Source organism: Lissotriton helveticus, chromosome 7 (assembly GCF_964261635.1).
Source record: "Lissotriton helveticus chromosome 7, aLisHel1.1, whole genome shotgun sequence".
Lineage (NCBI taxonomy): Eukaryota > Metazoa > Chordata > Amphibia > Caudata > Salamandridae > Lissotriton > Lissotriton helveticus.
This window is the reverse complement of record NC_136068.1, coordinates 486,196,958-486,224,264: the sequence shown is the minus strand read 5'-3', so window position 1 is coordinate 486,224,264 and position 27,307 is coordinate 486,196,958. Positions and strand designations below refer to the sequence as shown.

At 49.8% G+C, this 27,307-nt stretch overlaps 1 protein-coding gene across 2 annotated transcripts in view; it reads right to left on the bottom strand.

Annotated features, from left to right (window-relative positions):
- SETD1A (SET domain containing 1A, histone lysine methyltransferase) overlaps nt 1-27,307 on the bottom strand; it is a 1,239,111-nt gene that overhangs the window by 248,174 nt on the left and 963,630 nt on the right. For both annotated transcript variants that reach the window (XM_078652474.1, XM_078652473.1), the window contains exon 16: nt 2,945-3,117. In XM_078652474.1, the coding sequence (XP_078508600.1) occupies nt 2,945-3,117 (173 nt within the window). The remainder of the gene's footprint in view (nt 1-2,944; nt 3,118-27,307) is intronic.

The following is a 27,307-nucleotide window of genomic DNA, read 5'->3' as shown; positions in this document are numbered from 1 at the left end:
AATGGGAATAGGATAAAAGCTCTGAGGGATACAGGTGCCAGTGTCACTATGGTGAGAAATACACTGGTTTCCCCTGAGCAATACTTGATTAGGAAAACTTACCCAGTCACCAATGCTGACATTGTTACCACTATTCATCCAATGGCTATGGTGATATTAGGCTGGGGGAGGGGGGGATTACTGGCAGGAAACAGGTAGTGGTCTCTCAGAAATTACCAGCTGACTGCCTGATTGGCAATGACCTGGAAACCTCAGCGTGGGCGGAGGTTGAGTTGAAAACCCATGCAGCCATACTGGGTATCCCTGAATTGGTGTGTGTGCAAACAAGGGCACAGAGCAAAAATAAGGGTGAACAAGTAGGTTTGGAGCCTGAAAGTATGACCCAACCAACCAAGAGAAAAAGCAAGAAGACTGGGGTACCAGCTTCTACACAGCAAACCTCTCAGGACCCCTCTCTCTTCAGGGGGAGGACTTGGAAACCCTAGAGGGAACTGAGCCCATGGAGCTTGAGCCTTACCAGGTTGAACTCTTGGGCCCAGGGGGACTCACTAGGGAAGAGCTGTGCCAGGGTCAGCAAGACTGCCCCACTCTTGAAAGCCTGAGGCAGCAAGCTGTTTCAGAAGCACAGGGAGTTGTCAGTGGTACACACAGAGCTTATTGGGAAGAGGGATTACTGTATGCTAAGGAAAAAAAAACACTCCTGGAACCGCCAGGAGGGTTGTAGTGCCACAGAAGTACAGGGAGTTCCTCCTAACTTTGGCTCATGACATCCCCCTAGCTGGACATCTGGGGCAAACAAAAACTTGGGAAAGGCTAGTTAGTCACTTCTACTGACCCCAGATGCACCAAAAGGTGAAGGAGTTTGTGAGCTCCTGCAGTAGCCAAGGTCCTCCTGGGTGTTTTCACCAGGGTAGGGTTTCCTAAGGAGGTGGTTTCAGACAGATGTTCTAACTTAATGTCTGCATACCTAAAACATACGTGGAAGGCGTGTGGAGTGCAGTACAAGTTCACTACCCCATACGATCCACAAACCAATGGTCTTGTTGAAAGGTTCAACAAGACATTGAAAGGTATGATCATGGGACTCCCTGAAAAACTCAAGAGGAGATGGGATGTCCTGTTGCCATGCCTGCTCTTCGCTTATAGGGAAGTACCACAGAAGGGAGTAGGGTTTTCCCCCTCTGAACTTCTGTTTGTCATCCTGTAAGGGGACCACTTTCTCTTGTGAAAGAGGGTTGGGAGAGGCCTCTCCAAGAACCCAAGCAAGACATTGTGGACTATGTACTTGGCCTAAGGTCCAGAATGGCTGAGGCTGCAGCCTTGGCTCCGGTGGATTGAACCCGCAAGCCCAAAGGGTGTTGCTGTCCAGCCAGAGCACAGCAGACAGTAACACAGAGTACAATCCATCTGTAGATGATCCATTTCTGCACAGCTTTTACTTTCGTTGCTCCAGCGAACCCAATGAAGAGTTGATTGTCCACCTGGTGTTCTTTGGTACTGTGCAGAACGATAACACACTTTTTGGGCCAAGGCTAACTCTTCTGGCCAATGCAATGGCTTATAGAAAGGCAGTTTTGTTGATCAAAAGACAGACTGCAGCTATGCATGGGCATAATGGGCAAGTAGATCAAAAACTTCAAGACTACGTTCAGGTTCCTTTGAGACGAGATGAAGGGTTTCGGAGGAAATGTATTGCAGTACTTTTGGGTAATACGTCACAACAGGTGAAATGAACAGGGGAGGCTGATCCGGCAACTGCAATAAAGCAGATATAGCCAAAAGATACCATTCAATTGTGCCCAAAGCAAAGTATTGCTGGGCTAACGATTGAACAACTAACAACACCCCGGACAAGGCTGCAGAGAGGGGTTCAACATTCTTGTTAGTACACCAAGCCACAAACTGGTCCCATCAACAGGCGTATACTGTCTTGGGTGAGGGAAGCCTGGCTGCCAGAATGTAAAATTATTTTTATTTGAGTGGGGGTCTCTCCAGCTCCAGAAAATTTTGGGAGGCGCTGGGCAGACGCAGGCTCAAGTTTCGCAGCTGATGCATGGGAGAGGGGCCTAGAACTATGGGGTCATTCCAGCGCATCATCCAAAGACTTAGCCCGGTGCTTAAGTTTTTAGATTTTTTTGTGGGACTTAGCCGACATTGACTTAGAGCACAATAATGAGCGCCAGAAACGGTTCCACAACCGGGCCTTGAACCGTTTACCTGACCTATACCTGAAACGTGATGGAGTTGACTGGCACTGAGCGACCAGGAGCTTCAGGGAACACTTCCAAACAGCTTTTGTATTCATGCAGTTGCAGTCGGGACAGGCCTTGGAGTTGCCTCCGCTCCAGGCATCAGACGCAAACCAAGTGTGTCACAGACATCTGTCTGTGACGAGAACCACAGGGTTAAAACCACACAGGTTTTTGGGGGGCATTCCTCACATACTGGGAGTAAAAAGCACAATAAGAGTAGACAAACATTTTTGAAAAACAAGTCCAAAAAGTGGATTGAGGTAGCTCTCGCTAGATCTGTGTTGAAAATGCGGAAAGAAAAGAACTGGATGTCAGCGGGCTAGGGTGGCACCTATATAAGCATTATGCACGTCACATCCGGAGCGGACTACGCTGATGTGGAGCCATTCGACATAACCTACCACCATGCAGAGGTACTGCTTTGAAAATTTCCACATCCAGTCTGACGCCAGGAGAATATTCTAAGGTAAGGCATCTGCAGATAGAATCCTCTATAAGATATGTTTCATATATAACAAAAGCTTAATAAAATTGAAGTCTTGCAGTGTTTTGGTCTGGAAGATCAGAATTAATCAAAAGGGAAGGAACCCTGCCTTATTAAACAATCTGATTTACATAATCTACAAATAAAATCTTGACCAATTAGGTGAAAGTGCAAGTTTTGTGTTGGAGTTCTGTTAAAAGGAGTCTACCTGTGAGTCCAAAGCATCCAACTCTTGCACTGCCATGGGATAGTTGTCGAGATACTTGTCCTTGTCCTTCTTGCTGATTGTGTAAAAGCCTTCACTGCGAGCACAGCCGGTAGTATGCTCCCTCAGACCGTCCTGAGATTTCCTCCTTCTCTTCGGGTTTGCGATATTGGTAAGTAGAGGAAGTGGGTTAAGGAAAGAGAAACCAAAGTGGGCATGCCAACTGAGAGAAAAACAACTATATGTCAATTGACATCCATTTTATGTGCTAAAATTCATTTAAAACAGTAAAAGAAAATTCTACAGTACCCAGGCTTAAATACTTTCAAAGACAAAGTCAATTTGGTAAAATTAGGAGAACAGAACACAAGTGCAAAAGGATTTGTAAGCAGTGAGATGCAAAGTAAAAGCAAAGGAAGGTGTTTTGCAAGGGAAAGGGAAATAAACGCTACTGTAGGAAAGCGCCCCTTTTGATATGGTCACCCCTACTTTTTGCTGGTATTTGATGCAATTTTGACTGAAGTGCATTGTGTTCCTGCTAACCAGGTCTCCAGTGCTCTTTACCTAAAACAAGGTAACTGCTCAATTGTACCCCAATTGGCAAGACCTAAAGAACCTCTCTAAGTCCCTAGTAAATGGTATCCCCGGTACCTAGGGCATGGGTACTAAAGAGGGTCCCTAAGGGCTGCTGCATGTATTGTGCCACACTATGGGACCCGCCATCAAACTCATGCAGATTGCCATTGCAGGCTATGAGAAATGGTGCAAACAAGTGTGAAAACATGATATGACACACACCCTTTTTGCGATGCCCCCAGACACGCAATATATGCAAGTCACCTCTTCAGCAGGCCTTTTACCCCTAAGGCAGGTGCACTATATAACATGTGAGGACATATCTGTGATATGCTCCTGTGCTCTCTAATTCAGTTACAAAAGAGTGCAAGTGAACAAGGAAGCCATCTTTAGTATACATACTGGGCACTGGTCATTATCAGCTACACAATAGCTTTTCTGAAACCTGTGGTGTTTGTTATCAAATACCCTGTCCTAATAAATCCATACTGATGCCAGTAGTGGATTTATTGAAAAACCTACGAGTATCTAGTGTGCTTGCTGATCCATATCCTCCAGTCTGCCACCAGACATGTTTCTGACACCCAGCAGGTGTGAGCCCACACTCTCGGAGGCCAGTAACAATGCCTGTTCCGGAGGAAGGTGCTCACACCCCTCCGGCAGGACGGCTATTGATTTAGCATATCAAGGCCTGGGGCTTCAAAGACCTTGCCGCCTATTATATGCAACCCAAACTCCCTCCCCCAGACCTGGGAGATTCCACCCTCTGCCTGTGGCCCATTTGGCACCAGGACAGGTGGGAAATTAGCTATGCAAGTAGGTTTGTTGCACTACCAGACTAGTCACACCCCTAAGGTGGGCTGCCTGTTATGCTCCACAAAAGAAGTTTTCCACCATCTTGATTTTGGTGGAATTAGGAACTTTTGGACAGGGTTATACCCACTCCCCACAGGAAGTGGTCATGTAGGGGGTGTCATGAACCCAAGGGTAAGTAGCCCATTGGCTACTACCCTTGACTCCCCTTAATACCCCCACATTCTGTATTTACACGGCCCCATGAAACCAGGAACTCAGATTTTAGTGACTACCAAAGAAGAGCAAAAGAACGCAAGAACAGAGGACTAGCTGTGGACTTTGGTGCAAAACCCTGCCTGCTCCTACCCATTCGCCCAGACCCGACCCATCCTGCAGCTGTGACTCTTCCAAATGGCTTGGGAGGCTGCCAGCTCTTCAACAACCAGATGGCATTTCACTTGAAGTGGAGGAGTCACTTCCCTACAGCCACCGACTAGGACGTTCGGTGCACCAATTTGCTGAGCACCGGGCACACCGATGCAACAGCCACCCAGGAAGAGGTCACCGTGTTCCAGGCGGTCAGGTCCATCTCCTCACCAGGTAAGACACCAGGACTTCCAGGATCTGTCCTACACCAACACAAGGGTACCAGACCCTGTTGCAAGCTCCAATGCTTGTTTGTGTTCAATTCGAACACCACCACCGCCGCCAAAACAGACCTGCATGTTGAGGGACGTCACCAGAGGCCAGCTCCACGCCAGAAATCATCTTGCTGTATTTCTTCTCTCTCTTCTGGTGGTGCACGGAGGACCGCGGGAGCCTCAAACTCGACGACCGCTGGACAAAACATCTATGCACTGGAGCCCCCAGCCCGAGTCCATTGAAGCCCGGGAAAGGTAAAACTAAACTCTTGGTGCTGTCTAGGACGTTGGTCTCCACTCACACAAAAGTCCAGAAGAACAGTCATTTAAGCCATTTGCAAGTGACCCTATGCAGTGAATGTTTCACCCATAGGATGTCATTAACGTGTACAAGACTCATGCCTCAAATCTGACAGCTGTGATTTTCTACTATAAAATGTGATAGTGTATAAAGTAATTCCCCGATTACGAAGTTCTTGGTGTCTAAAGTTCTTTTAAAATTGATTTTTTTTTTAATTGTCTCAAGTTTCTTCTTAAGTGTGTCTCATTTATTGACTATGTTTGTACAACAAATGCTCAACATTACCCTCTGAAAAGCCTAAACAGCTCGCCCACACTACCACAAAAGAGAACATCTGGGATGATTAACTTAAGCCTTGTAAGCAAGAAGGATCGTCTGGACTTTCTACAGTGTACCTCATTTAGTACACTACATAAAAACCCAGCTTCCTACATTGGTGGATTATCGGTGGGGTATAAGACTTTGCATTTGCTGATACCACTTGGTCAACAGGTGATTCCACGAAGAAACCCACAATTTACTTTAGTTAAAAACATTCTTCACAAATTTTGATTTTTTCCAAATTTTTCTAATCTGAAATGTTAGGGCCTTGAATTAAGTGTCCCCCCAGTCCATTGTATTAACATTTTGAAAACGTATACTAGTAGTTGGGAATGTTTTAGAATTTTTGTTGATGTTCTAACAAGGTCCCAACTAACTCTGCAAGGTTTGCCAAATTGCAACTGAGTCTAAATAAACCAAAGTACAACTTCAGGGGTTGCTTGCTGAGTTTGATAGAGCCCAGGCAAGAGAAGAACATGTCGCCAATACTGAAGATGACCATGTCAGTGAAGATGAAACTGAAACTAGGTAGCTGATTAACCCCTTCGACGCTGATGACGGAGCGGTTCCGTCATCAGCGTCGGTTGGGCTGTGCTGATGACGGAACCGCTCCGTCATCGACACAGCCCTCGGGGGGAGCGCTGGCGCTCCCCCCCTCGGGCATCGATCTCGGTGCTTTTCCCTGGGGTGGCAGCGGAAGACTTTCAGCTGCATCCCCCTGGCCCCCCCACGCTTCCTGGTGACGTCACCGCGCACAGCGCGCGCCAACGTCATCAGGAAGTGCTGGACGAGCTGGAAGCCATTTGTTTCCAGCGTGTCCAGCGAGAGGAGGTAGGTTTTGGCCTCCGGTGGGGCGGGAGGCCGCTGTTCAGTGCCTTGAGGCATCGGGGGGGAGGAAACGGTGTTTCCTCTCCCCTGATGTCTCAATGCAGGACATTCCTGGTGCACGATCGCGCACAGCGCGATCGTGCACCATCGTGCAGGGATTGTATTTTATTTATAAAGGAAGCGACCCCTTGGGTAAGGGTCGCTTCCTAGGAGCCCGCATTTTTTTTTAGACTTTTCTGCTTTTTGTGATTGTAAAACATGTTTTGCATTTGTTCTTGATGTGTACTTCTGTAGATGTAAGTTTTTTTTCTTTCTTCTTTCTAGTGGGATATCGTTGCCTATTTATTTGCTGTGTCTTTGCAGAGTAGGTGCTGGTGAGTGTAGCTGTCTCTTGTAAGTGAATTGTATATTTTTTCAACATATAGATATTTGTGATAAAGGCTTACATTGTTTTACTTACTTTGCACGGTGTAGGGGTTGTTGAGTTGTTTGTGCAGACTCCTTTATTTGTAAGGATAATGGCTAGCCGCCGGATTACTGCTCAGCAAGTTGTTGGTATGCTTTTTGATTCTTCCTCTGACCATGGTCCAGAGACTGACTCCGATTCTGAGCCAGAGGTGGGAAGTGAAGATTCAGGTAGTGAGTTTTCTCTACACATGGCTTCATCTGATGATGAAGATACTCTGAGTGCTGATGAAGCTACTTTTGGTGTGGATGAAAAGCCTGTGGTTGCGGCGGACATTGCTGTGACATTAGTGTGGCAAGAGGCATCTGGGCTGCAGCCTGGGGCTGCTAGACTTCCAGTTGGTGTAGTGAGACAAGAGGCAACTGGGCGGCAGCCTGCAGCTGCAAGGCCTGACGTTGAAAGTTCTGACCTCTGGGTTGCACCAGGCATGGTGCAGCCGGCATTGCCTGAATTTACTGGTGTTCCAGGGTGTAGGGTGAACACTGAAAACTTTTTGCCAATTGATTTTTTCAAGTTGTTTATGGATGATGTGTTTTTGGCAGAGATTGTAGAGCAGACTAATTTGTATGCAGAATTTTTTTTGAGGGTGAACAGTGCCAGCCTTAAGCCCCACGCTAGAGCTACCCGGTGGACTCTCACAAATTTGGAGGAGATGAAAAAGTTTTTGCGTTTAACTTTTTTGATGGACTTGCTTAGGAAACCATCAATGGCTTCATATTGGTCTACTAGTCCCTTGATGGCAACAGCTATATTTCCGGCAGTCATGAGTCGTGATAGGCTTTACTCAAAGCTGATCACACTAAATTGGCCGACAAAGTCAAAGACCAAGGATTGGCGATAGCAGATATAACACCGACGGTGTCGGACCACTCGGCATCTGTCCAACAGCTGAAGCAACAGGTGGTGTCCCTGATGGATCGAGTGGAGGATGCGGAAGGCCGCAATCGGCGGAATAACGTTGGCGTCATAGGCCTGCCGGAACGGAGTGAGGGGGCCCGCGCGACCGAATTCATGGAACAGTGGTTTCACGACTATGTGGCCCCGGAGGGACTGTCGTCAATGTTCTGTGTGGAGAGGGCGCAAAAGTCCAGAAGAACAGTCATTTAAGCCATTTGCAAGTGACCCTATGCAGTGAATGTTTCACCCATAGGATGTCATTAACGTGTACAAGACTCATGCCTCAAATCTGACAGCTGTGATTTTCTACTATAAAATGTGATAGTGTATAAAGTAATTCCCCGATTACGAAGTTCTTGGTGTCTAAAGTTCTTTTAAAATTGATTTTTTTTTTAATTGTCTCAAGTTTCTTCTTAAGTGTGTCTCATTTATTGACTATGTTTGTACAACAAATGCTCAACATTACCCTCTGAAAAGCCTAAACAGCTCGCCCACACTACCACAAAAGAGAACATCTGGGATGATTAACTTAAGCCTTGTAAGCAAGAAGGATCGTCTGGACTTTCTACAGTGTACCTCATTTAGTACACTACATAAAAACCCAGCTTCCTACATTGGTGGATTATCGGTGGGGTATAAGACTTTGCATTTGCTGATACCACTTGGTCAACAGGTGATTCCACGAAGAAACCCACAATTTACTTTAGTTAAAAACATTCTTCACAAATTTTGATTTTTTCCAAATTTTTCTAATCTGAAATGTTAGGGCCTTGAATTAAGTGTCCCCCCAGTCCATTGTATTAACATTTTGAAAACGTATACTAGTAGTTGGGAATGTTTTAGAATTTTTGTTGATGTTCTAACAAGGTCCCAACTAACTCTGCAAGGTTTGCCAAATTGCAACTGAGTCTAAATAAACCAAAGTACAACTTCAGGGGTTGCTTGCTGAGTTTGATAGAGCCCAGGCAAGAGAAGAACATGTCGCCAATACTGAAGATGACCATGTCAGTGAAGATGAAACTGAAACTAGGTAGCTGATTAACCCCTTCGACGCTGATGACGGAGCGGTTCCGTCATCAGCGTCGGTTGGGCTGTGCTGATGACGGAACCGCTCCGTCATCGACACAGCCCTCGGGGGGAGCGCTGGCGCTCCCCCCCTCGGGCATCGATCTCGGTGCTTTTCCCTGGGGTGGCAGCGGAAGACTTTCAGCTGCATCCCCCTGGCCCCCCCACGCTTCCTGGTGACGTCACCGCGCACAGCGCGCGCCAACGTCATCAGGAAGTGCTGGACGAGCTGGAAGCCATTTGTTTCCAGCGTGTCCAGCGAGAGGAGGTAGGTTTTGGCCTCCGGTGGGGCGGGAGGCCGCTGTTCAGTGCCTTGAGGCATCGGGGGGGAGGAAACGGTGTTTCCTCTCCCCTGATGTCTCAATGCAGGACATTCCTGGTGCACGATCGCGCACAGCGCGATCGTGCACCATCGTGCAGGGATTGTATTTTATTTATAAAGGAAGCGACCCCTTGGGTAAGGGTCGCTTCCTAGGAGCCCGCATTTTTTTTTAGACTTTTCTGCTTTTTGTGATTGTAAAACATGTTTTGCATTTGTTCTTGATGTGTACTTCTGTAGATGTAAGTTTTTTTTCTTTCTTCTTTCTAGTGGGATATCGTTGCCTATTTATTTGCTGTGTCTTTGCAGAGTAGGTGCTGGTGAGTGTAGCTGTCTCTTGTAAGTGAATTGTATATTTTTTCAACATATAGATATTTGTGATAAAGGCTTACATTGTTTTACTTACTTTGCACGGTGTAGGGGTTGTTGAGTTGTTTGTGCAGACTCCTTTATTTGTAAGGATAATGGCTAGCCGCCGGATTACTGCTCAGCAAGTTGTTGGTATGCTTTTTGATTCTTCCTCTGACCATGGTCCAGAGACTGACTCCGATTCTGAGCCAGAGGTGGGAAGTGAAGATTCAGGTAGTGAGTTTTCTCTACACATGGCTTCATCTGATGATGAAGATACTCTGAGTGCTGATGAAGCTACTTTTGGTGTGGATGAAAAGCCTGTGGTTGCGGCGGACATTGCTGTGACATTAGTGTGGCAAGAGGCATCTGGGCTGCAGCCTGGGGCTGCTAGACTTCCAGTTGGTGTAGTGAGACAAGAGGCAACTGGGCGGCAGCCTGCAGCTGCAAGGCCTGACGTTGAAAGTTCTGACCTCTGGGTTGCACCAGGCATGGTGCAGCCGGCATTGCCTGAATTTACTGGTGTTCCAGGGTGTAGGGTGAACACTGAAAACTTTTTGCCAATTGATTTTTTCAAGTTGTTTATGGATGATGTGTTTTTGGCAGAGATTGTAGAGCAGACTAATTTGTATGCAGAATTTTTTTTGAGGGTGAACAGTGCCAGCCTTAAGCCCCACGCTAGAGCTACCCGGTGGACTCTCACAAATTTGGAGGAGATGAAAAAGTTTTTGCGTTTAACTTTTTTGATGGACTTGCTTAGGAAACCATCAATGGCTTCATATTGGTCTACTAGTCCCTTGATGGCAACAGCTATATTTCCGGCAGTCATGAGTCGTGATAGGCTTTACTCAAAGCTGATCACACTAAATTGGCCGACAAAGTCAAAGACCAAGGATTGGCGATAGCAGATATAACACCGACGGTGTCGGACCACTCGGCATCTGTCCAACAGCTGAAGCAACAGGTGGTGTCCCTGATGGATCGAGTGGAGGATGCGGAAGGCCGCAATCGGCGGAATAACGTTGGCGTCATAGGCCTGCCGGAACGGAGTGAGGGGGCCCGCGCGACCGAATTCATGGAACAGTGGTTTCACGACTATGTGGCCCCGGAGGGACTGTCGTCAATGTTCTGTGTGGAGAGGGCGCAAAAGTCCAGAAGAACAGTCATTTAAGCCATTTGCAAGTGACCCTATGCAGTGAATGTTTCACCCATAGGATGTCATTAACGTGTACAAGACTCATGCCTCAAATCTGACAGCTGTGATTTTCTACTATAAAATGTGATAGTGTATAAAGTAATTCCCCGATTACGAAGTTCTTGGTGTCTAAAGTTCTTTTAAAATTGATTTTTTTTTTAATTGTCTCAAGTTTCTTCTTAAGTGTGTCTCATTTATTGACTATGTTTGTACAACAAATGCTCAACATTACCCTCTGAAAAGCCTAAACAGCTCGCCCACACTACCACAAAAGAGAACATCTGGGATGATTAACTTAAGCCTTGTAAGCAAGAAGGATCGTCTGGACTTTCTACAGTGTACCTCATTTAGTACACTACATAAAAACCCAGCTTCCTACATTGGTGGATTATCGGTGGGGTATAAGACTTTGCATTTGCTGATACCACTTGGTCAACAGGTGATTCCACGAAGAAACCCACAATTTACTTTAGTTAAAAACATTCTTCACAAATTTTGATTTTTTCCAAATTTTTCTAATCTGAAATGTTAGGGCCTTGAATTAAGTGTCCCCCCAGTCCATTGTATTAACATTTTGAAAACGTATACTAGTAGTTGGGAATGTTTTAGAATTTTTGTTGATGTTCTAACAAGGTCCCAACTAACTCTGCAAGGTTTGCCAAATTGCAACTGAGTCTAAATAAACCAAAGTACAACTTCAGGGGTTGCTTGCTGAGTTTGATAGAGCCCAGGCAAGAGAAGAACATGTCGCCAATACTGAAGATGACCATGTCAGTGAAGATGAAACTGAAACTAGGTAGCTGATTAACCCCTTCGACGCTGATGACGGAGCGGTTCCGTCATCAGCGTCGGTTGGGCTGTGCTGATGACGGAACCGCTCCGTCATCGACACAGCCCTCGGGGGGAGCGCTGGCGCTCCCCCCCTCGGGCATCGATCTCGGTGCTTTTCCCTGGGGTGGCAGCGGAAGACTTTCAGCTGCATCCCCCTGGCCCCCCCACGCTTCCTGGTGACGTCACCGCGCACAGCGCGCGCCAACGTCATCAGGAAGTGCTGGACGAGCTGGAAGCCATTTGTTTCCAGCGTGTCCAGCGAGAGGAGGTAGGTTTTGGCCTCCGGTGGGGCGGGAGGCCGCTGTTCAGTGCCTTGAGGCATCGGGGGGGAGGAAACGGTGTTTCCTCTCCCCTGATGTCTCAATGCAGGACATTCCTGGTGCACGATCGCGCACAGCGCGATCGTGCACCATCGTGCAGGGATTGTATTTTATTTATAAAGGAAGCGACCCCTTGGGTAAGGGTCGCTTCCTAGGAGCCCGCATTTTTTTTTAGACTTTTCTGCTTTTTGTGATTGTAAAACATGTTTTGCATTTGTTCTTGATGTGTACTTCTGTAGATGTAAGTTTTTTTTCTTTCTTCTTTCTAGTGGGATATCGTTGCCTATTTATTTGCTGTGTCTTTGCAGAGTAGGTGCTGGTGAGTGTAGCTGTCTCTTGTAAGTGAATTGTATATTTTTTCAACATATAGATATTTGTGATAAAGGCTTACATTGTTTTACTTACTTTGCACGGTGTAGGGGTTGTTGAGTTGTTTGTGCAGACTCCTTTATTTGTAAGGATTATGGCTAGCCGCCGGATTACTGCTCAGCAAGTTGTTGGTATGCTTTTTGATTCTTCCTCTGACCATGGTCCAGAGACTGACTCCGATTCTGAGCCAGAGGTGGGAAGTGAAGATTCAGGTAGTGAGTTTTCTCTACACATGGCTTCATCTGATGATGAAGATACTCTGAGTGCTGATGAAGCTACTTTTGGTGTGGATGAAAAGCCTGTGGTTGCGGCGGACATTGCTGTGACATTAGTGTGGCAAGAGGCATCTGGGCTGCAGCCTGGGGCTGCTAGACTTCCAGTTGGTGTAGTGAGACAAGAGGCAACTGGGCGGCAGCCTGCAGCTGCAAGGCCTGACGTTGAAAGTTCTGACCTCTGGGTTGCACCAGGCATGGTGCAGCCGGCATTGCCTGAATTTACTGGTGTTCCAGGGTGTAGGGTGAACACTGAAAACTTTTTGCCAATTGATTTTTTCAAGTTGTTTATGGATGATGTGTTTTTGGCAGAGATTGTAGAGCAGACTAATTTGTATGCAGAATTTTTTTTGAGGGTGAACAGTGCCAGCCTTAAGCCCCACGCTAGAGCTACCCGGTGGACTCTCACAAATTTGGAGGAGATGAAAAAGTTTTTGCGTTTAACTTTTTTGATGGACTTGCTTAGGAAACCATCAATGGCTTCATATTGGTCTACTAGTCCCTTGATGGCAACAGCTATATTTCCGGCAGTCATGAGTCGTGATAGGCTTTACTCAAAGCTGATCACACTAAATTGGCCGACAAAGTCAAAGACCAAGGATTGGCGATAGCAGATATAACACCGACGGTGTCGGACCACTCGGCATCTGTCCAACAGCTGAAGCAACAGGTGGTGTCCCTGATGGATCGAGTGGAGGATGCGGAAGGCCGCAATCGGCGGAATAACGTTGGCGTCATAGGCCTGCCGGAACGGAGTGAGGGGGCCCGCGCGACCGAATTCATGGAACAGTGGTTTCACGACTATGTGGCCCCGGAGGGACTGTCGTCAATGTTCTGTGTGGAGAGGGCGCACCGAATCCCCACTGGGCAGGTCAAGCCTGGCAGGCCACCGCGCCCGATGATTGTGCGGATACTCAATTATAGAGACAGGGACACTTTGCTGCAAAAGGCTCGAGAAAAATCCCTCATAGAGTTTGAAAATCGGCGCATCTCCCTGTATCCAGACTATACTAATGTGGTACAGAAGCAACGATCATCGTACTTCGAGGTTAAGAAGAGACTCCAGAAGGCCAAGCTGCGGTATGCTCTGCTGTTTCCGGCCCGCCTCAAGATAGTGTACGGTAAGAAGACGCACTTCTTCGAGAGTCCCACGGACGTGGAGGAATGGCTCGAGGTGATGGACATTGAAGGGGACCAGACCAAAACCCCAGGAACGTCGGCGGCTACGTCCCAGCGAGACCCGGAACAAGCGGAGGAAACATCCCTCACCTCGGGCATGGAGTCGGGATGCAGGAGGCCCTCACGAGAACAGCAGGAAGAAGAGAGGCGGGGAGCCGTCGATCTGGTGGGCAGCTTCAGGGAAGATCGGGCTGCTATTAATACGGACACGGACGATAGCACGATCCATTCGGACTCTGAGCACAGTATGGTACTGTTCCCGACGGTGACGCCCAGAGCCGCTGATGAACTGCTGGACAACGGGCGCGAGTGAAGGCCGGCGGAGACGGGAACTACATACCCTAAAGCCCACTGGTATCCTTTTTATGTTACCTGCCGAATGGCAGCACACACAAGGGTGGGTGGAGGGAAGGTGTGGGTGTGAGACTAATACTGCGAAGTACTGTTCACCTGTGAGGGACGGGACAGGCTATTGGTACCTCGCAAATGAGACTTTGGTAGAGACTAATGCAACATAGAATGGGGTTCCGAGAGAATTTGACACTGGAGAGGGACCCCCCAGAAGGCATTCGGAAGTAGTATCCTGATATTTACGCCCCTGGCGGCGCCGTTGAGCCGGCGGCACCAAACTGAATGGACAAGTGGGTTAGATTTGTGCCTGGTAGCCCCCCCACTGGCGAATGCACACATCTTTGGTTGGTTCTGTTGCAGACTTTCTTGTTCGGCTCAGCAATGTTTTCAAGCTGTGCCAGGTTAGTTTTGTTCGGGGGAGGGTTAAGGTACGTCTCCTGGCAGGATATTGTGCCGTGCGATATAGGGTGCATGGCGTCATACAGTGATTATACCTGGGTCCGGTCATGGCTGAAACTATAGCGAGGTATAGGCTGACAACCTGGAATGTGCGTGGGCTTGGGGCTATACAGAAAAGACACCGGATTCATGCATTCTTATTACGTAATCACGCTCAAATCACCTTCATGCAGGAATCGCACTTGACAGTGTCCGAAGCAAATACCTTATGGAAGAGATGGAGGGGAACTGTAATTTCCACTTCCTACTCCGCTTTCTCCAGGGGGGCTACTATTTGGGTGCTCCATGGTACCCCCTTTGTAGAACAGGACCGGAGGGTGGACGAGCAGGGGAGGTATGCCCTGGTGAAGGGTACACTGGACGGCACCCTGGTGGTCCTGGGCAGTGTCTACGCCCCCAATTTCGACCAGGACACATTCCTCGCTGGGATTGGTCGAGCGCTGGCAGACTGGGTGGACATTCCCTGGATCCTGGGTGGAGACTGGAATATGGTATTAGATGTGGGGTTAGATAGGTCACACCCTCCACTACAACTGACGGGAATACATAGAACGACAGACATGTTTCAACACTGGCTGGATGGATGGGGACTTGTAGACGTGTGGCGTGCACTACATCCAACTCACAGGGAATACTCTTACTACTCGCCAGTACACGACCTACACACACGACTGGACAGGTTCCTGTGCTCTACATCTCTGCTGTCCAAGTGTTCCTCAACCGAGTATCTGGCTAAAACCTTCTCGGATCACAGACCACACACACTTGATCTGCAGTGGGGCAGGGTGCCGTCCCCGGTGCCGACCTGGAGGCTCGACCCGCGGCTCTTGGCTTCCGTAGGTTATTATCAGAGGCCCTAGATAACTACTTCCGGGAGAACTGGGACACGGCAACGTCCAATTTGGTGGTGTGGGACGCCATGAAAGCGGTAATACGAGGGGCGGCCATAGGCCAACTGGTGGGAGCCCGGCAGGAAATCCACAAGAAACTGTGTGAGGTTGAGGGACGGTTGAAAATCCTGGAGAGGGAGGCAAGCGTGGATCCCACCCGAAAGGGGGATCTACAGACTAGCAACATAGAACATGCGGAGCTATTGGAATCATTACGGGTCATAGACCACAAAGAGTACCTACGGCGACAGCAGGCTGAAGCGGACAGATCCGGGGCTCTGCTGGCCCGCCTGGTGAGAGACCGCCCTGAATCCCCGGTTATCACACAGGTTCGAGACGGGTCGGGTAGGCTGGTACACACACAGACCGAGATCAACACAGCATTCCGGGACCACCTGAGAGCCTTGTATGCCCCTCTCCCCACGACTGCTGCTGGGGAGGTCGGTGACTTCCTCCGGGATCTGCCTCTTCCGACCCTGACCAGGACTGACCGGGAGGGGATGGCCGGTCCTATTACTCAGCAGGAAATTCGGACCGCACTCCAATCCCTTAATCGGGGCAAAACGCCGGGAATGGATGGACTCCCGGTGGAGTTCTACCAGACTAATTCTGACACCCTGGTGCCTGTTTTGGAGGCCGTATACAAGACGTCGTATGAGACTGGACACTTACCTGAATCGACGATGCAGGCCCTAGTTATCTCCATTCCTAAACCTGGTAAGGATACACTGGAGCTGACCAACTATAGACCCCTCTCGATGCTCTCCACAGAGTATAAGATACTCAGTAAGGTTATAGCTCTGAGAATACAGGCCAGACTCCCTGCTCTGATCCACCCAGACCAGTGTGGTTTCCTCCCCGGACGGAGTACCTCCCAAAACACGCGGAGACTCCATTATCTAATGGCTGCCTCACCGCCAGACCTGCCCAGGGCGGGCTGCGTCGCGCTGGACCTCCGACAGGCATTTGATTCCCTGACATGGCCGTTTATGTTCGAAGTGTTACGACGCTTCGGCTTCCCGGATTCCCTGCTTAAAATGATACGACTGCTATATACAAACCCCACGGCTAGGGCGCGTACCGGCAGACACATCTCGGACAGCTACCCCATCTTTAGGGGCACCCGCCAAGGCTGCCCACTGTCGCCCCTGTTATTTGTACTGACGCTGGAGCCCTTAGCGATCGCGCTCAGGACCCACGCGGAGAGAGTGGGCATCTCCATAAGAGGGACCCACAATTTGATCTCAATCTATGCAGACGATATCCTGCTATACTTCCGAGACTTGGAAGGGGACCATGCGCCGATAGCGGCCGCACTTGACCGCTTCGGAGCTATGTCCGGATTGGCCGTTAACCCGGCGAAATCTACAGGATTCTATTTCAGGGCACTACAGCACCCCCCACATATCCAATTTGGTGGATACTTGATTCCGATAGCGCAGTCCACGTTTAAGTACCTAGGGATTAATGCATACAGACTACCCGAGGACCAGATCGAGGGGAACATACGAAGAGCCATTGCTGGTCTGCGCGGTAGTGTGGGATTCTGGACGTCGCTACCCCTAACAGTCATGGGTAGAATAGCCGTCTCTAGGATGGTGATGCTCCCTCGTATTCTGTACTATTTTGTCAACCTACCAGTTCTTATCCCTCGACAAGACTTCAATACGCTGAATACGCTCCTTACCACGCTGGTTTGGGGGACCGGAAGGAGGAGAATTAGTCTCCGGAAACTGCAACTGAGTACCAAACGGGGAGGTCTGGGGGTGCCTGACTTCCGGGGGTACTATTATGCGAGCCAGCTTCAGTGGCTGGCGAGATGGATTGCAGGTAGGGATCTGCACGAGATTGGCCTCACGTCTGACAGACTGGCGCGGGGCGAATTACACTCTCTGCTCCTGCCTGGAGCCAGGATCCCCCGGGACTGCCACCCTCTACTACGCACTGCTCTACTGTGCTGGAGGAAAGCACTGGCGTACACGTCAGAGGCCTCGCCCTACGCTGACAACATACCTCTGCTGGGCGTGCCGACGCCGCAAGGACGACTGACACGAACCAGACTGCACAGAAAAGGGGGTGGTGATGAACAGAGTGTCTGAATTAAGCAGACCACTCTTACCCAGTCCAAAGATCAGGGCTTGATCCATCACCGTTATTTATCTCACTGCCCCATCCCAGCTCAGAACCTGGCTATATGCAAATTAGTCTGTCCCTGGCCCAGTGCATCATGGGAACAGGGCAGACCAAACTACCAAGCCAATTCTTCACCAGAAAGGAGACAAGCTACCGGGGACCGGTTTCTGGCATTTCAGCCTCTTCGGCCCGGCTTGCTTGAATCCTGATGGAGCAGTGAGAAAGGGACTCATGTCTGAGTATACCCTGCCACACCTATAGTGGCCAAAAACGATACAGAAAAGGGGGTGGTGATGAACAGAGTGTCTGAATTAAGCAGACCACTCTTACCCAGTCCAAAGATCAGGGCTTGATCCATCACCGTTATTTATCTCACTGCCCCATCCCAGCTCAGAACCTGGCTATATGCAAATTAGTCTGTCCCTGGCCCAGTGCATCATGGGAACAGGGCAGACCAAACTACCAAGCCAATTCTTCACCAGAAAGGAGACAAGCTACCGGGGACCGGTTTCTGGCATTTCAGCCTCTTCGGCCCGGCTTGCTTGAATCCTGATGGAGCAGTGAGAAAGGGACTCATGTCTGAGTATACCCTGCCACACCTATAGTGGCCAAAAACGATACAGAAAAGGGGGTGGTGATGAACAGAGTGTCTGAATTAAGCAGACCACTCTTACCCAGTCCAAAGATCAGGGCTTGATCCATCACCGTTATTTATCTCACTGCCCCATCCCAGCTCAGAACCTGGCTATATGCAAATTAGTCTGTCCCTGGCCCAGTGCATCATGGGAACAGGGCAGACCAAACTACCAAGCCAATTCTTCACCAGAAAGGAGACAAGCTACCGGGGACCGGTTTCTGGCATTTCAGCCTCTTCGGCCCGGCTTGCTTGAATCCTGATGGAGCAGTGAGAAAGGGACTCATGTCTGAGTATACCCTGCCACACCTATAGTGGCCAAAAACGATACAGAAAAGGGGGTGGTGATGAACAGAGTGTCTGAATTAAGCAGACCACTCTTACCCAGTCCAAAGATCAGGGCTTGATCCATCACCGTTATTTATCTCACTGCCCCATCCCAGCTCAGAACCTGGCTATATGCAAATTAGTCTGTCCCTGGCCCAGTGCATCATGGGAACAGGGCAGACCAAACTACCAAGCCAATTCTTCACCAGAAAGGAGACAAGCTACCGGGGACCGGTTTCTGGCATTTCAGCCTCTTCGGCCCGGCTTGCTTGAATCCTGATGGAGCAGTGAGAAAGGGACTCATGTCTGAGTATACCCTGCCACACCTATAGTGGCCAAAAACGATACAGAAAAGGGGGTGGTGATGAACAGAGTGTCTGAATTAAGCAGACCACTCTTACCCAGTCCAAAGATCAGGGCTTGATCCATCACCGTTATTTATCTCACTGCCCCATCCCAGCTCAGAACCTGGCTATATGCAAATTAGTCTGTCCCTGGCCCAGTGCATCATGGGAACAGGGCAGACCAAACTACCAAGCCAATTCTTCACCAGAAAGGAGACAAGCTACCGGGGACCGGTTTCTGGCATTTCAGCCTCTTCGGCCCGGCTTGCTTGAATCCTGATGGAGCAGTGAGAAAGGGACTCATGTCTGAGTATACCCTGCCGAACCAGACTGCAACCCTGGACAGACACAGGGGTGGACACGGTGGGGGATCTTTTCGGGGATGACACACTATTGGATCATGACTCCTTTCTACGCGTCACGGGGGCACCCCCGAGACTCTACATCCTACACGCCACACTGTTACATTATGTACGAACTAACTGGGCCCCACAGCGAGTTAAACCTCCACAGCATGAACTAGTTCACCTGCTTTATTACATGGGTAATGGGGGACGCCTGGTACACTGGCTCTACACTGGGGTTAGGGAGCACGCTGCAATATCCCTTAACTCACTCCGGGAATCCTGGATATTAGACTCTGGAGAGGTGTTAACGGAGGGAGCTTGGAAGGGTGTCCTAGAACACCCTAGAAAGGTGTCTCGGAACGTTAAGTTTAAGTTCATACAAGCTATGGTGTTGCACAGGGCATATCTTACCCCCCACAGAATACATAAAATGTTTCCAGACTCCCCTCACTGCTGCCCTAGGTGCGGGGCTGACGAGGCTGGCCTTCTCCATATGCTGTGGGCGTGCCCACGTCTGCGGGGATACTGGGAGGGGATATGCCAGGCCCTTAGTACAATCACGGCCCTCCCGGTCCCGGAAGAGGCACTGCCGTGCCTGATAGGGCACCGGAAACGCCCTAAACACCACAAGGCCCAGGTGAAGTTCCTAGACTTATCACTGTTGTTGGCGATCAGGGTACTAACCATGAGGTGGAAATCGGCTAGGACTCCCGACCTAGAGGTGTGGCGAACTGACTTACTCAGATGGGGCAGGGCAGAGGGAATGGCTCTGCGTAGGGAGGAAGAGGGAGGACAACGGAAATACCCGATTGCGCAGGAATGGGAGCAGATGATCCTGGAGGTAGAGGAAATGGAGGGAGAGCAGGAGCTGATTCAGGCAGACGACCCTTAGGAGTGGCGGGGCAGGGAGCAAGGTGGGGTGGCTGTGAACAGACCCAGCTAGGATAGAGTACAGGTTGGGCAGCAGGGCAGGACTACACCACTTGAGAAATGTTGATTGCGGCCATGGACGATAAACCAGGTACTTGAACGGACCAGGAGGCGTACGGAACGGGGAGGTGGGAGGGTGAGGAAAGACCAGATCGAAGAGAGCGTGGGAGATTGTTACAAGTTTACGCCGAACGCACAGTGCTATCAGCGGCACTGTAACGGAGAGGCATGATGTATATTGTATTAGGATTTAAGAATGTGCACAAATTTTATTATATGTTGGTAATAAGCACGTACACATGTAAGCTGTAGGTCTGGAATTACTAGTTGCGGGAGTTAACAGAAAAGACTGCTTGCTGATAACATGTAGTGTTGTAAACTGTGAGGATATGCAGTTGCTAATAAAGAGTTTAAAAAAAAAAAAAATGAGTCGTGATAGGTATTTGCTTCTGCTTCGGATGATGCATTTTGTTGACAATAGTTCTGCTTTTGCACGAGATCACCCTGATTGTGACCGTCTTTTCAAGATTCGGCCTGTCATTGATCATTTCGTTGATCGATTTCCTGATATCTTTTATCCTGGGAAAGAAATTGCAGTGGATGAGTCTTTGCTGTTGTTCAAGGGCCGCTTGGTATTTCGGCAATACATTCCTAGTAAGAGGGCACGCTATGGAATTAAGCTTTATATGCTGTGAGACAGTCTGACTGGATATGTCTCTAATTTCAGGGTGTACACCGGTAAGGAATCCAGGATTAACCCCCCTGGTTGTCTGTCGACTTTTGGAGCGACTGAGAAAATTGTGTGGGAACTTGGTTGTGGATTTTTTAACAAAGGCCATCATTTATATGTAGATAACTTCTACACTGGTGTGCGGTTGCTCAGGGAATTGGCCAAAGTGGACACTGTTGCTTGTGGCACAATCCGCTCAAACCGTAAAGGTTTCCCAAAAGAACTTGTTTGTCAAAAGCTTGCTCGGGGACAGTGCAGTGCATTGCGTTGTGAGGAGCTTCTAGCTGTGAAGTTTTCAGACAGGAGAGATGTCTACATGTTGACTTCCATACATGATGAAAGCACTGAACCGGTGACTGTTTGGGGTCAGGTTGCAGAAGCGCGCAAACCTGTGTGCATAATGGACTATAATAGGCACATGGGTGGTGTTGACCGAGTAGATCAGAGGTTGGAACCGTATGCTGCTCTTCGTAAGGCTTACATTTGGTACAAGAAGTTGACTATCCATCTTTTCCACTTGGCAACCTTTAATGCTTTTGTTGTGTTCCAGAAATCTTGTCCCAAGTCAACGATGACTTTTGTAAAGTTTCAGGAGTCTGTAATAGGCAGCCTTGTTTTAGTGGAACGGGCAAGTGTTCCTAGAGTTGGAGTGGTGGAGGATGTTGCCAGATTGAAAGATCGCCACTTTCCTGATCAAATTCCTCCTACAACCTCAAAAGACTTTCCCAGTCGGAGATGTAGAGTCTGTTGGCGAAGAGGTTTGAGGAAGGAGGTTCGTATGTACTGCCCCGACTGCCCTTCAAACCCTGGGCTGTGTGTACCTGCTTGTTTTATATTATACCACACGCAAAAGAATTTTTGGGAGCATCCATGAGTGGTAAAGTGAACTGGTTGGTCTTTATTCTTTAAAACTTATTGTTCAGTTTCAAAGTTGGCATTTGTGTAGTCTTTTTAGATTTAGTTGTTGTGTTAGTAGATTTGAATCAATTTGCAATTTGTTTTTCATTTGTTTTGAAAAAAACTAAAGTATGATGTTGGTTTGCGTGTAGTGTCCATTGTCTGACGGTGTGCATGGTTTGGTGCTTGTCTGGCGGTGTCTGTGGACTGGTGCTTGGCTGGCGGTGTGCGTGGTCTGTTGTTTGGTTGGCGGTGTGCGTGGTCTGTTGTTTGGTTGGCGGTGTGCGTGGTCTTGCGCTTGCCTGGTGGTGTGTTGGGATTGGTGCTTGGCTGGTGGTGTGCCTGGGCTAGAGCTTGGCTGGCGGTGTGTGTGGAGTGGCGCTTGCCTGGTGGTGTGTGTGGACTGGTGTTTGGCTGGTGGTGTGTGTCGTCTGGTGTTTGGTTGGCAGTGTGCATGGTCTTGCGCTTGCCTGTTGGTGTGTTTGGATTGGTGCTTGGCTGGTGGTGTGCCTGGACTGGTGCTTGGCTGGCTGTGTGTGAAGTGGTGCTGTACTGGCGGTGTGTGTGGACTGGTGCTTGCCTGGCGGTGTGCGTGGTCTGGTGTTTGGTTGGCGGTGTACATGCTCTTGCCTGGTGTTGTGTTTGGATTGGTGCTTGGCTGGTGGTGTGCCTGGACTGGTGCTTGGCTGGCGGTGTCTGTGAACTGGTGCTTTCCTGGCGGTGTGTGTGTGGACTGGTGAGGTATCATTTTACTCGGGAGAACAAGGGGAACGCTGGGTGGTAGGACATTTGTGCTGGCACGGAGATCCCACGCAAAAAAGTTTGGAAACGTTATTTTTTTACCTAAATTTAAGGTTTGCAAGGAATTCTGGGAAGGAAAACATTGGGGGACACACGAATGCCATACCTCCCTGGACTCCCCCGGGTGTCTAGTTTTCAGAACTGTTTGGGTTTGGTAGTTTCACAAGTTTGCCGCCGAGCCCCGGGCCAAAAATTCAAGTGCCCCCCCCCTAAAAAAGAAAGTTTTGCTATAGGTTATTTTAAAATCTCCACCGTACGATTTGGGCCTTTTCCTGTTGCAGCCACTATGCCTACCCATGCAAGTGAGGTACCATTTTTTTCGGAAGACCTGGGGGAACGCGGGGTGGGTGGAAATTTGTTGATCCACGCAGATTCCAGAACTTTCCACCACAGAAATGTGAGGAAAATGCATTTTTTGTGTCAATTTTTTAGGTTTGCAAGGGATTCTGGGTAACAGAACCCGGTAGGAGGCAGTCGAGTCACCCCATCCTGAATTTCCCTGGGTGTCTAGTTTTCAAAAATGTATAGGTTTGCTAGGTTTCCCTTGGTGCCGACAGAGCTAGGGTTCAAAAACAAAAGGTAGAAACTTTGCCAAAAAAGGGCCCGTTTTCACTGCAAAATTGCGGTGCGAACATGTTGCGCTTTTGCGCTGTTTCCTGTCGCAGGCACTAGGCAGACCCAGGCAAGTTAGGTACCATTTTTTTTGGGAGACCTGGGGGAACGCGGGGTGGGTGGAAATTTGTTGATCCAAGCAGATTCCAGAACTTTCCACCACAGAAATGTGAGGAAAATGTGTTTTTTTAATCAGATTTTTAGCTTTGCAAGGGATTATGGGTAACAGAACCTGGTGGGAGGCAGTCGAGTCACCCCATCCTGAATTCCCCTGGGTGTCTAGTTTTCAAAAATGTATAGGTTTGCTAGGTTTCCCTAGGTGCCGGCAGAGCTGGGGTTCCAAAACGAAAGGTAGGCACTTTGCCAAAAAAGGGACCTTTTTCACTGCGAAATTGCGGTGCTAACTCGTTGCGTTTTGCGCTGTTTCCTGTCGCAGGCACTAGGCAGACCCAGGCAAGTGAGGTACCATTTTTTTCGGGAGACCGGGGGTAACACGGGGTGGGTGGAAAGTTGTTGATCCACGCAGATTCCAGAACTTTCCACCACAGAAATATGAGGAATTTTTTTTTTTTTTTACAATTGTTTAGCTTTGCAAGGGATTCTGGGTAACAGAACCTGGTGGGAGGCAGTTGAGTCACCCCATCCTGAATTCCCCTGGGTGTCTAGTTGTCAGAAATGTATAGGTTTCCCTAGGTGCCGGCAGAGCTAGGGTTCAAAAACCGAAAGGTAGGCACCTTGCCAAAAAAGGGCCCGTTTTCACTGCGAAATTGCGGTACATACGCACAAGTTACTACTTGTGTAACGATATATCTGTAAGAGACATTAGTTAGTATTAGATTCCTTACCTTAGAATATCCCCAGGCGTCAGACTGGATCCGGAAACTTTTGCGTAGCAGTACCCTTGCGCGTCAGTAGGCGTCGTCTGCGGCTCCGCGTCCGTCGTCGTGGGCGCCGGGATGACGTCGTCGGAGTACTTAGACGCCGCCTCCGCGTGCTGACGTCAGTTCTTAGACACAGCTTTTCCGCGCCAGAAACGCAGAGCCATGTCAAAAAAACAACACTGGTGCCATTGAAACTAGGGCCCTGAAAGAGGTAAACCCTACCCCTAGATATTGGTTCCCAGAACGGGGAGGATGGGTGGGTCGGTAAGGAATCTAATACTAACTAATGTCTCTTACAGATATATGGTTACACAAGTAGTAACTTGTGCATCTGAAAGAGACACGTTAGTATTAGATTCCTTACCTTAGAATAGATACCCCAGCAATACCAACCCCAGTGGTGGGTCTGCGAACCAATAATCACACCAGAAAGTCCTGGAGGATAGAACGGCCAAAGAAGCCATCCCTCCGGACTTGGCTGTCCAGGCATTAGTGTCTTGCAAACGTGTGCAGCGATGCCCACGTGGCTGCCTGACAGATGTCTTGTAAGGGCACTCCCCTGCCCCGGGCAGTTGTAGTCGCCGTGGCTCCGGTAGAGTGAGCCCGTAATCCAACAGGGGGCTCCTTTTTAGCCAAGGAGTAGCATGCCTGGATACACAAGATGATCCACCGGTAGATGGTCCTCTTGTGCACCGCTTTCCCCTTCTTCGCGCCCACGTAACCAATAAAGAGTTGGTCATCCACCCGGAACTGGCGTGTGCGATCCAAGTAAAATGAGAGCGCACGTTTTGGGTCCAGACGGTGGAGCCGCTCTTCCTCTTTAGAGGGATGCGGTGGCGGGAAGAAGGTTGGCAAGGTGATAGACTGCCCGATGTGGAAAGCAGTGACAACCTTGGGCAGGAAAGATGGCTTAGTACGCAACACCACTTTGTTCGGATGGACAGAAAGGAAAGGTGGAGTACAAGAAAGGGCCTGGAGCTCACTCACTCTCCTGGCAGAGGTGATGGCAACCAGGAAAGCAGTCTTCAGAGTTAGAAGGTGTAGAGGACAGTTGTGAAGTGGCTCAAAGGGAGCGCACATCAGAAATGTAAGAACCAGGTTCAAGTCCCACTGAGGCATCTCAAACGGAACAGGAGGAAACGTGTGTGTGATGCCCTTAAGAAATCTATTTACAATAGGGGACTTGAACAAAGAAGGTTGATCAGGCACCTCAGAAAGGCTGAAAGGGCAGAAAGGTAGCCCTTGATAGTGCCCAGAGCAGAGCCCTGCTGGGCAAGAGAAAGAAGGAAGAGAAGAACCTCAGAAAGAGGGGCAGCGAGAGGATCCACAGCCTTTGCTGTGCACCATGCCACAAATCTGTTCCACCTGCAGGCGTATACCAACTTTGTGGAGGGACGCCTGGCTGCCAGAATGACGTTACAGACTTCAGGAGGCAAGTCAAATGGCCTCAACTGTCGCCGCTCAATCTCCAAGCATGGAGGTGGAGACTGGACAGGTTCGGGTGGAGGACCGTCCCCTGCTGCTGTGACAGAAGGTCCTCCTGAAGAGGCAGACGAACCGGGGGATCGACTGACATACTGAGTAGCTCTGGATACCAGTACCTTCGAGCCCAGTCCGGAGCCACAAGGATGACTTGGGCCCGGTCGCGCTTCATCTTCTTCAGCACTCTGGGCAGAAGTGGTATAGGCGGAAAGGCGTACAGTAGACCGCAGCTCCACTCGCGAAGAAAAGCGTCTCCGAGCGAGTGCCGCCTTGGAAATTCCAACGCGCAGAACTGATGACATTGCGCGTTCTCTTCGGTGGCGAATAGATCTAACCAAGGCTCTCCCCATTGCTGAAAGAGGCCTTGCGCCACGTCCGAGTTCAGACGCCATTCGTGATCCATCATGCACAGACGGCTGAGCTCGTCCGCCCTGGCGTTCAGAGAACTTGCCAGGTGTTGAGCCACCAGGGTCACGCCCTGGCGTTCCAGCCATTGCCAGAGGTGCAGAGCCTCCTGGCAAAGGGTCCACGACCCCACCCCGCCCTGTTTGTTGCAGTACCACATGGCGGTGGTGTTGTCCGTGAACACCTGTAACTCCAACAGGTTGATGTGGAGCCGGGCCTCCGCCGGAGACCAGAGGCCTCTGATCTCTGCCTCTCCCATGTGGCCTCCCCAGCCCTGGAGGGACGCATCCGTCACAACTACGTGCTCCGGTTGGGGAAGGGAGAGGGATCTGCCGCTGACCCAATCGCGGTCTGTGAGCCACCACTGCAGCTGTCTCGCAGTGCCCTCCGACATCAGGACGTGGTCGGATAGGTTGCCCTGAAGCTGGGCCCACTGAAACTTCAGTTCTCACTGCAGAGCCCGCATCCGCCACCTGGCGTGATGCACCAGCAGGATGCAGGAGGCCATCAGCCCCAGAAGCCGCAGCGTCAACCTGATCGAGACCCGGGATAACGGCTGAAAGATGGGAATCAGAGCCTGAATATCCCGGACCCGCTGCTCGGGTGGATAAACCCGAAACTGCGCCGAGTCGAGAACCGCTCCGATGAAAAGGAGCTTCTGAGAGGGGCACAGGTGTGACTTCGGCACATTGATTGAGAACCCCAGCCGATGCAGGAGATCTGCCGTAGTCTGGAGGTGGCTGACGACTGTCTGGGGCGAGCCCGCCTTCAACAACCAGTCGTCGAGGTAGGGGAAGACTGAAACCCCGTAACCTGCGCAGATGAGCTGCGACCACCGCCATCACCTTTGTGAACACCCGTGGGGCGCTGGTAAGGCCGAAGAGGAGCACGGTAAACTGAAAGTGCTCGTGGCCAACCGTGAACCGCAGGTAGCGCCGGTGGGCCGGCAGGACGGGGATGTGGAAATAAGCGTCCTGCAAGTCCAACGCTACCATCCTGTCTCCTGGGTCCAGGGCAGCTAGGACCTGAGCCAGTGTCAGCATCTTGAACTTCTCCTTCCGGAGGAAGCCGTTGACGTTCCGTAGGTCCAAGATAGGGCGTAGGCCCCCTTTGCCCTTCTTGGGTACCAGAAAGTAGTGGGAGTAGCAACCACACTCTACTTCTGGCCCAGGAACGCGCTCGATGGCCCCCTTGGCCAAGAGGGCCGTAACTTCCTCCTGCAGAAGTCGCAAATTATCCCCCGATACACGGTGGTTCTGCGGTGGCATGGCTGGAGGAGTAGCCTCGAAGGGGAGGGAGTAGCCCCTTCGGACGATCTGCAGCACCCACCTGTCCGAAGTGACGGTGCGCCAGTGGAGGTGGTGATGGCGAACCCTGCCCCCCACTGGCGTCACATGGGCCTGAAAGCACGGACTAGGAG